The 11,107-nt window shown below is 37.6% G+C and overlaps 1 protein-coding gene across 2 annotated transcripts; it reads right to left on the minus strand.

The window, feature by feature from the left end:
- Window positions 1-968: 968 nt before the first annotated feature.
- On the minus strand, window positions 969-11,107 carry LOC116317545 (transmembrane 9 superfamily member 2). Of its 2 annotated transcripts, XM_031736342.2 has the most exons (18): window positions 10,725-11,107; window positions 9,636-9,703; window positions 9,437-9,530; window positions 9,212-9,342; window positions 8,908-9,037; window positions 7,536-7,663; window positions 7,265-7,379; window positions 7,069-7,148; window positions 6,857-6,962; window positions 6,283-6,330; window positions 5,776-5,908; window positions 5,414-5,533; window positions 5,251-5,308; window positions 4,937-5,096; window positions 4,705-4,856; window positions 4,506-4,617; window positions 4,215-4,386; window positions 969-1,979 (listed from the first exon to the last, which is right to left on the minus strand). In XM_031736342.2, exons 1-18 carry the CDS (start codon window positions 10,863-10,865, stop codon window positions 1,912-1,914), a joined length of 2,016 nt encoding a protein of 671 aa, XP_031592202.1. In that variant the 5' UTR covers window positions 10,866-11,107; the 3' UTR covers window positions 969-1,911. The 2 variants fall into 2 exon arrangements, with proteins under 2 accessions (XP_031592202.1, XP_031592203.1); XM_031736343.2 differs by lacking the exon at window positions 6,283-6,330 and having other exon boundaries at window positions 10,725-11,102.

Below are 11,107 nucleotides of genomic sequence, written 5' to 3' on the forward strand. Positions count from 1 at the left end.
TATGGTCCATCACCATATTATGTGCATTTATTTAAGTGTCTAGTGCCAAGTTTTTAGGTACCTTCTCAGAAAGTGAAAAAAAAAGAAAAAGATTTGGCACGATGTGCTCCTGGTGTATTCTTATCACTAGACTGTCGTAGTTTCTGAGATCTGTAATGTACTTCACCCTAAACTATTTAACAGGTTACTGAGGAAATTCAAACTACAGTATTAAAAGTTGACAATCAAACTTGCGTAACGAGTTTGTTAGAGGCTCTGTAAAGGACAGTGTGTGTTTAAGTATACTAAAATATAAGAGAAAATGTTTAATAGCCTTTGAAAAGTGCATATTTTTGTGATTTCTATTGTGCTTTTGTAATATTTTTGTTTTCATTATTTAACATCAAACATTGTCTGTTGTTTAATAAAAGTACATTATATGTAATGCGTACAAAAGCATGATTTTACATACAACATACCAAAAGATGCTTGAGTATCAGGCTGGCTTTAGGTTTGAGAAGGATCTTAAAAAGCATATTGAGCTCTTTGCATTCCTTCCTGGATCTCTTTATAATCTGCTGACTTGCTTTAGAAGTGTTCAATTTTTAAACCCTTACTTAAGTACATGTTGTTTCACAACTTGAGGTTTTATGTTTTGCACAACATTTTGTTTTAAAATAAGAAATTTATGATTTGATTTTTTTTTTTTTTTTTTTAAATAAAATCTGATCATTCATTCACTATATGTGACTGAGGAGCTAGGGCAGGGCTAAGAGTAGCACAGTGCATTGCATCAATAATTATCTCTTTTACAGTGTTTCCCCCAAGTACATTATTTTGCCTTTTGATTTTGCTCCAGCCAAGAAAAACTAATCAGCTGAACAATAAATATCACTAGACTTATACCAATACGCAAATAGTAAGAAACACCGTTTGTGGTAGGAATTGTTTTATGTGTTCTAAAGGCTAAAAGAAAAGCGTGACCTTGGTTTGGAATTCACTGCGTTTATTTGTAAAATGTTATCACCTTGGGTGATGGTGCCACACTGCTTGAAGCAAAAAGCAGCAGTGTTTTTATGTAGTTAACAGTTCAGCAAACCACCTATTAAAATCTAAAGAGGTACATCTCGGGAGTGCATAATGCACCCGACCAGTAAATTCATGGACTACTTTATGATTAACTAGGTGACCATTTCTACTGTTGAGAAACAAATCAGGTGCTTAATATGCAACACACTGTAGCACAGCTCTATGATACAGATGTGCATCGTAACCAAGACTACCCTCTGATTTATACAAACTCAAACTTCAAGAAAATGGACATGTATCATAGCACTGTGAGTGTTTTATATAATTTCTAAACTACAATACAGGCTGATATTTTTACTTTTAAAACAAACCAGAGAAAAGAAAGAAAAAAAAAATAGAACTCCCAACGAAGGTTCCATAATGGTGACAATCTTTAAGTTGCATTCTCTCCCTCACTCTCTATACAGTATATGTACACACATTTTTTTTAATCATTAAAGTACAGGTAAAGAAAAAAAAGAATTTTAGCCATAAGGGAACAGAACACCAAAATACATAACGTTTCACCTTCCTTAGAAAATTAAAGTAAAAACATTCCCACACACACACACTGCTCACTATGACAGCTAGATCATTGGAACCCAGGCTGATTTTCAAGGCGCCATTCAAATTATTACAAGTCAACAGTAAATGCAAAATTATATATATTTTTAAAAAGAAAATAGCAACAGAGGTTTAAAGCACAAAAAGAGGACGGGCTCTGCTCATCGGGGGGGGGGTTTATGATAAGTGATGGTTTTTCAGTTCAGGTCGAATCAGACCTCAGGCCTTTGTCACAAAACCAGCATCGGGGAGGCCAGTGCTGTCGCATCTAGGAGTTAGTCCTTTCACAGAGTTCTTCAGTCAGTCCACTTTGACCACGCTGTAGATCTTATTTACAAACCAGAAGCAGGCGAAAAAGCCAATTGTACCTGAGGATAAAAGACGGGTTAGAATGAACAAAGTGTTATACGGAGGTCATCTGTAGACGATGATGCAATTGTAATAGTAACTTAAATATAATAAATAATAAATAGTTATCCGCCTCTATAACTACAATTCTTGCATCATTCAGTATGAATAAAACACAAAGTCAGTAAAAGACAATATTTTAGAGCACAGACGCAAAAATGCATACAAGACAGCCAGTTGGTGTCACTGTCCAACAAATTTCATCCACTAAAAGGTAGAAAATAAGAGATTTTCAGTATTGGGTCTGCAATTTCCAATGCAAAACCAGCATCAGTGCTTAATTTTGTCAACGAAAGAGCATATTTGCATGAGCTCTGCAATGCTGATAAGGCAGACTGGTAAAAATCCCGTATCAACTGGGTATAAAAGTCCTATCTGACTACTCAATGAGGGCCACGCAGTCCAATCCCGAATTAAGCAGAGATCAAAGTTGGGATGAGGTGAAAGCCAGACAAGAAAATAAAAAGTTTTAAAAGGGGATATAGTAGGGATTAGCATTATTTAGATCAAAACTGGAAGCAAGGAGGGAAACTTTTTTTTCCCCCTTGAATCCTTGGATTAGTTCTTGGTGATAATCTTGACATCTTATCCCCTTGGGACTTACAGCTCTGCCTTAAAACATTGTCAAACAGTGTTGCAGTGACACGCAAAGCTGCAGTCTAACTTTTATCTGACCGACTGACAGTATAACACCAGAAAAGTATATCATCATTTGACACGTGGCAAGCCGGATATCTTTAGGCAGCCTAAGACTAGGCGTGTATTTTCTGGTTATCTAGTATTTAATATGTTCCTCTTTCTACACACACCCTTACTTTGATTTCAGTTAAAGCGCAAGAAAACTTGATGACACCAAAGAGAGTTACTACTATATCAACATATGTCAATCTTTATGTGAAGTCTTAAAAATGTTCTATTTGTCTTAGCGGTGTGATCATGGGTTTGGTACATAGATTGTGTAAACCCTAAATAGAACTAGACAAGTCCAGAGTAGAGAAAACTATATTAACAAAGAAGGTCAGTGAGTGTGGACAAATGTATCATGATCCATGACAATGTATGAATGTGGTTTTGATCTGCATAACAAAAGAACAAAAATAAAAGAAACTCCCTGAGAAAAGTGGGCTCCATCTTGTCAAACTGGAAAACCACAGAGAGAAAAACTGACCCAAATAAATCTGCAAAACTAGATCTGACCAAGAGGGACTCCTCCCAAAGACTGATTTTCATTAAACTTCAGAGAGACTAAAAATAAAATTATTCTGATTGGGCCATTGCAAATAACTGTTATTTAACAGGATTTGACACAGTGCTTCTCCACAGCCAGTAATGTAATAAGGAAAGAAGCAGACAATCAATATATGACAAGTAAACAAAGGTTGCGCAATAGAGGAAACAGCTGCCTGTAATAAATATTATATGAACAGGATGTTGAATCCTCCTTTTACAGGTGACCTGATGCAAATTGTAATCTCCGACCCAGAGAACAAACATTGAACTTCGCATGCACAAACGACACACCTCTTTCCACCAAAGATGTGCGATAAGGTCTCGGAGCTCTTTCATTCGTCAGAAATAAAGATCAGATAAGTTCTGTTTTTTTAGTTTTTTTAAGAAAAAGGATGTTCAGTGCAAATAACATATGTGCAGCAGTCTCTAAACTCTCTCTGTAATTAAGTCCTGACTACAAGCTGCAGTGTGATAAGACCTTGTATTGAGGTTACTGAGACAAATTCGTCCAAGATTTTTAGTCGATGCACCCATAGAATTATAAAATCCCATGTCGTCTTGCTGAGTTTTCCTCTTCACAAATTCATGTGTCCACACCGTCCGCCCGGCAAGATGATCAGCCTTTTACAGCCAGTAGTAGTTTTTTCTTACAATTTGGATATGACAAAAGGCTGTATTTCTGCAAGTTAAGCTAAAGCATTTTAACAGGGTGCAAGTGCCTTAACTAACTAGGCACTGGCACTCGAAATAAGCCACTGACATAGAGGAATCTAATGAACCAAGTAAAGACATTGAGTTAGTTTTTCAAGTCTCAGTTAAACATTGTAAACACAACCGTTTTCCCCTTCAGTGGCCATAGTATTAGGAGTATTCTGCTAGCCCTTTATTTTAAAATCATCTATATGCCAACTAGATACTAACAGTAGCTCCTAAAAGAGCTCATTTTCAAAAAGTAAAGACCTCACCTGTGAAGAGGAAGAAGATCAGGACCATAATCATCGTGTATCCAAAGTAGAGTATAGTACTGGCCATTCCAATTATTTGCAGCTTTGAGAAGAAGTAGTGTACAGCATAGATAAACAGATAGACTGCTGTAAAGCCGCTGGTCAGGAAGGATCGCCACCACCAGTGGTAGTCCTTAACACATAGGACAAAGAATGACATGTTAGAATTCAGTAATAATGTAATAATGACACGTCAACTACAGTCAGAACCTTTTGGGGGGGGGGGGGGTGAACTACACAAAATTCTGGTACCTCAGCACAAAGGTGGAAATAGCACAGCAGAATTGTTGCCTCAGAGCAGGTGATGAGCAGAATGATGAAAACCAGGAACAGGAATCCAAACATGTAGTACATCTGATGAGACCTGAAACACAAACACAACATATTAATGGATATATGGAAAATTGTGGCACAAAAGCAAAATACGGAGAGAGAATTCCTGTTTTTGTACCAAATGCTGTTGAGAATGAAGAAAAGCTGAATGAAGATGCAGCCAAAGGGGAGGATGCCACCCATCACTATACCAGGGATGGGTTTGGTGAAGAAGGACTGCTCAGGTATTTGACGGGGGATTTGGTTTGTTCGCACTGGTTGCTCAATTGCCTGCACAGAGGCAAATTGACACATTTAGTTAACAATCAGTTTTAACTGAGACAAAAGAATGATTAAGCAGGTTAACTCACTGGTTTCTTGAATCCAAAGTAGGCACCAACAAAGGTGAGAGGTACAGAGATTCCAAACCACAGGGCCAAAATGGCAACCAGAGTACCAAAGGGGATTGCAGCTGAGGAGCCCTCCCCCCATAGGATCAGATTCATCAAGAAGAAGTCTGCAAATACAATTCTAGGGAAGAGAGGTGGACAAAGATACACATGAGAGGAATAATAGCAGTTCACAAGGTAAATAAAAGGAGAGTAACCGCAACACTCAAGGACAGAGCTGAAGTGCAACTGAGACTAATGAGTAGCAGATAAACAAATAAGAAGAGTAAACATACCCTGGGCACAAGAGTGCAGTTAGCAAAACGTTTGTCTTCCACTTTTCACCTCCGAAAGCTGAGAAAAAAAAAAAAGAATGAGAATTTCATGGTAAGAATCACAGAGTTTTTTTATCCTGTATATATGGACTCTAACGATTGAAAGTCATCACTGGACTCTTACTTTTGTAAAGACGTGCTGACACATAACCAGCAGGTGTACCCAGGAGAACCCAGAGTACCACTGCACAAGTCATGAGAGCCCCTCTGTTGGCCGGTGATAGGAAACCCAGACAGGCGAGGACTACAGTAAACAAACATTCATCAGTGCAGTCATACATACATAGCATCACGATTGTAATTGAAATGCAAAAGTATCAGAAAACTTCACTTCTATCAGCTGCCCTGTTACTTTAGAATCTACAATCCAACTTTGGCTCGACAGAGTCTTTGTTATGAATATTATTGATGAATGCTTAAAGGTAAATATATGTTTTTGGGGTGTTTGTTAAGGATATTTAGGGGGAAATGTGAAATAGTCCTCACAGAGAGTAATGAAAGTCATGATGAAGATCTGCGTTCCCTGTCCAAGGAAAACAGACAGCAACATCCCTTTCCTAGGGGGACGGAAAACATCCCCGTGCACCTGCTTCCAACCAGATTCCTCCTGTGCATCCTCCTGGGAAGGTCAATACGCAGATATACAATTAATTAGGTATTTGATACTTCATTTAATAAATGAACTTAAACGATAAAAAGCTTAAGGTTTACCAACTACTAAATGCTTAAAAAAGAAAAAAAAAAAAAGTGAAAGAGGTAAAGATAAAGAAGGTTTTTACCAAAAGCTTTAAAATGAGGTGTAGAAAAAAACCAACAACAACAAAAAAACGCAGTAAATTCTAAATTATTTGCCTATTTCTTTAAACCTGCATTTTACAGAAGTTTTAACGTACAGTTCCCACACCACATTTTATATTTTGGTCGAATGTTTCTGCAATTACACACACCCAGCACCCTAAATGTTTTGTTTAAAACGGATCTCGACAAGCTTACATATAGAGTAGATTTTTCCTTGGTCGATGGAACCTTTATCAAGTCTCCCTGTGAAATGTAACAAAATATTTATAATTCTGGATTTATCTTATTAGACTGAGTGGTATCTTACATTTCAGAATTAATTATTAGCCATATAACTTTGATGAAGATGATTTGTAGGCACCGTGTTACTACTAGCCACAAGATTTCAGAGTCTGATGCTCGTCACTTAAATGTTTTAGATAAAATGTAAATATTTCATTATGAACTAAGGCACTAGAACCACAACCATTAAGTAACCTTATAAATGCCCATAAAATAGTGGAGTAGAATATACACAACAGCGCACAGACACCAAGATAGAAACAAGGCTGCTCCTTAGAGCAGGCTGTTGCCTTAGAAAGACAAAGTTTTCATTGATATTGCTACAGTTTCATTCTCACTTAATATAGTTTACTTTTTACTTTAAAACAAGAACTGATTATAGTTAAATTACCTATTAAAATAACATCTGGTCTCTTTGAGGTTAATACTAACAACTGCAGCTCACATATATGACGCTCCAATAAAACAGAGACTTTAGTGTCTTTACCTGGTCCACCTGGTTGTATCTGGCAATGTCCTTGTGCAGAGTTCTCAGCATGATCATGGCAACCATTCCAGACAGGAAAAGCACAATGACCAAGGAGTTCATGATGCTGGAAAAAAAAACAAGATATACTCCACGTTAGCAAACAGGCATCACGAGCAGGAGAGTTTGAGAGAAATATTTTTGGGTAAACAATGTAAAACGCATCTTCAGACCTAAACCACTGGATGTTGGTGTGAGGCATGGAGACCAGGATGTAGTCCCACCTAGATGCCCATTTGATAGTATTGTCTTGCTGTTGGGGGAAAATTAAATCACAAACAATTTTAGTTTTCTTTTTTTCACTCATAGTTGCAAAGAAAACTGTATATATTAGTTACATGTAATCAGTATTAAAGTTAGGAGGCCTACCTCAAATGTCACAGAGTAGGTGTAAACAATTGACACATCAGCATTAAAGTCTGCAGGGACCTCCATTGGGTTGCCTCCATCACAACTTGGGTGGTCCTCATCTGTATGTTTGATACTGTTGTGTACAAAACACAAAACAGCGTCATGTCAGATTAATACTGAATGTCATTCATGACATAGTGTGGTTGGTTTTGTTGTCATTCAGCTGCAACGTCAAGGTAGACTAGCTCAAAATTCAGTGCCATCACATCTACTACAAACGCAGCCTCACCTCTTTGGCTCCAGAGTTGCAGCAACCAGTCGAGCTCCTGTCCATCCCTCTTGTTCGCCGCTGTGGTACTTGATCTTGATGTCCACATGATTGAAGACGTAAAATGTGTTCTTCTTGTTGAACTCAGACTGAAATAAATAAGATTATAAATATGATTACGATCATAACTGCAAATGTATCAAATAAATTATTTTTTTATTAATGTTAAATATAAATGTAATTTTTTTATTAACAATTACATAGAAGAACACACCGGGCGATCTGCGGTAACTCGCTAACGGAGATTTGCCGCATTAATGTCATTTTAACGAGATTAACGCTGACAGCACTAATTTACACACATACACACTCCAATGGACACAAGCAACTTAGGGTTCAGTATCTTGCCTAAGGATACTTTGACATGTTGACTGGTGCCAAATAATAATACCTGACCTAATACTCATAGGATGTCAGTCTCTCTCTCTGTTACAAGTCCTGCTAATCAAACAGAGCTGGTTAGTCTTCTTTTGTGGAAGGAGGTGTATAAATGTTATGATAACTTCTCTGATAAGTGCTGAGTGAAAAAAGTCTTTTCTTACGCAATATATTCAGTCAACCAGAACAGCATCTTTACACACCACTGAGTCCCAATGTACTGTTCAAGCTTATTTTTTTCATCCTAGTTTTTGTCAACGGCGTTTTTTGTTTCCTGATTAAAACAACACAATAACTAATTAAAAACTAATGCACAAGGACAAAAACTATGATGAAATGTATTGACACAAAAACAAAATAGTAGTAGTATAACTACTCAACAGCTACAGCTGCTCAATGTTTCTCATGAAAATGCAACAAAATGGCAACACTTAGGAGAAGAGTAGACATATGGACACATGTTGCATTCAATGTCCAGAAAAACAAGACATTTTGTAAACCACGTGGTGCAACTCACCAGTAAAAACACAAACTTTTAAACTTTATAATTTAATCAAATGAATTAATTTTAGATTTAGTCTACTATAATCTTATGATGTTTAACCAACTAAAACTAGACTCAAACTAAAAAAGTGACGAAAACAAAATATGTTTTTAGTCATAAGTCTGTGACTAAAACTAAATCAACACTTGCTGTCAAAATGAGCACCTTACCACCCATTCGTGTTGCCGGTAAGTCTGAGTGAAGCTCAAATGAATGAAGTGGCTGATTGACAGAAAGTAAGAGACTGGGTGTTGTGTGTGTTACATCATATAAATGTTAATTTTTAGCACTCTGTCACACCTTTGCTTACAATCCTTTACTGAATAATAACCATAATTTAAATTCCTTCTTCTTTTTGTCCAGTGATATGTTCTGTATCCACATCACAATCATTTAAAGCCAGAAACTCACATTGATCACACATGCATCCTTAGCCCTGCCATCTCCTGCAACAAGGCAGCCAATGGGGAAACCTGGATTGCAGTACTTCTGACCATCTTCCACATCATAGCACCAAGTAACTGGCATGTTGTCAATGATCCTGTAAAAAAAGAAAGAAAGAAAGAAAGAAAGAAAGAAAAAAAAATGAGATTAACTTCAACCTTTATGCATACAATTTATTAACATTTTCATCCATTGTACAATCAAGTACCGCAAAACACAAAGCATACACAAAAAAGAAAGCGTGGTACTACAGTGTGGTACTAGTACTAACCAGTGGTGCTGATAGTTCAGCTGCATTCCCATTTTAAGAAAGTCCAGTTTAGCTATATCATCCTTGTTTTCGTGCTTGTAGGTTTTTGGGGGGCACACCCGCGAGCATTTAACATCTTCTTTAAATTTAAACTGGGGAGATAAAAAGAAGATCAGAGTCATGTTACATCAACAGGATATAGTAAACAAACAAGAGTTAATTCACACTATTCCTGATAACACCCACCTTGTATGGTGAAGACTCAATTCGTTCACCAAACAGTACCTGTCCAAGGTTCTCAGAAGGCCTTAATTCTTTGGCATCTTTGCAAAAGTCAAACCTTTAACAAAGTTTCAGATTGTCACACACATAGAAAGGATCACAATGAGACAAAAAAGGCCAGTCAAATGCAATTAAGAGAGAAAAAAAATTAAATGCTACTTACACGTCATACTCATACGGCAGAACTGATTCCACTGAGTCTAGGCGATTGACAAACAGCTGAATATCTGTCTGTTAAAAAAAGTAAAACACTTGTGCATTGGTAATTCTATAGCACCTTTCTATTGAATTTGAGCACTCAAAGCGCTTTCTATAACAAGTGTCATTCATCCAATCATACACATGTACAATGCACACTTAATCTATGCCTATGCCACACACACCAACTGATGCATCGAGGAGAACTCAGAGTCCAATTTCTCGACCAAGGATACTCTGATATGCAGAGTAGAGGAGCTGGGGAATCCATAGTCACCCTTCTTTATCTTTTGCAATTTGTGGTACATGACAAAGCATTTGTGGAAAAAAACTATCTTAATGTAATGTGTTGGACCAATACTGGGTGTCAGAACAGGTTAAAAGCCACTTATCATTGATTATAAAAGAATCTGGACTCTACTGGAGGACATCAATCTTCTATAAAGTTTTTCCATTCAGTAATACCCGAAGCCCTGTAATCCCTATGGATAGTGGCACTGTTATTCCAACAGAACTACAGGTTGAAGGCGTTCAAACCGTGAATGTATGTATTGATTTACACTCACCCTTCCTTCTAACACACTAGTTGCCCGAAATTGCGCTTGTAAAATGCCTGTAAAAGCATAACAGAGCCACCAGCCCCCTCTGAGTAAGAGGGTCAAACGTTCAGGTACTTCCTGTAATTCGTCACCTGTCTATGCAGGTGTATTCCGGCTTTTATTTCATCGCAACTGGACATCGTCAGGTTATCATTCAGTAACTGAACCAGCCCTATTGTGCTAAGTCTCATGCTAGACTGGTGAAAACAGTAATTCCAGTCAGAAAGAATTTTATTTAGTTGGTACTAGCAGTCAGCGCCCATAAAAACAATTAACAATGCGCCAGAATATTTGCCTACGCTCCTGTTCCAGGCAATAGCCGAGGCCTAGGAGAGGGCTGTCCAACTAGCATGAGTAGGTAAGATTAGGAGACCGATACAGAAAACGCTAAATACCAATTCATCATCACATTTACTACGTTACATAACAATTTGAGTCGTAGGAATCAACCATACCTGGCAGTCTTCATCAGCCTTCTCTTTTTTATCACAAAAACTCACTGGGGCTAAACCCGGAAGATAGAACGCCGAGAATGAACGGATATATAGGGCTAACAAACAAACAAGCGCAAAACTAAAATGTAGCCGCATCCTCATTTTATTGCGGACACGCTTCTTCGAAGATTTTGTTTGCTACTTGGGGTTTCTTCTTCGAAAGAAACGTAACGGCTGCTAGCAACGATGAGCTATATGCTAAGTCCCTGGCTTGCAGAAACAGCAACTGAGCTGAACGGTCTGGAACAACCAGCACGGCGCTGACGTCCACCTCTGTCAAGCTATGCGGAAGTCACAAGACGTATACCGGATGTTAAAATATTTTACCCTCAAAATAAATGTAT

Source organism: Oreochromis aureus, linkage group 2 (genome assembly GCF_013358895.1).
Source record: "Oreochromis aureus strain Israel breed Guangdong linkage group 2, ZZ_aureus, whole genome shotgun sequence".
Lineage (NCBI taxonomy): Eukaryota > Metazoa > Chordata > Actinopteri > Cichliformes > Cichlidae > Oreochromis > Oreochromis aureus.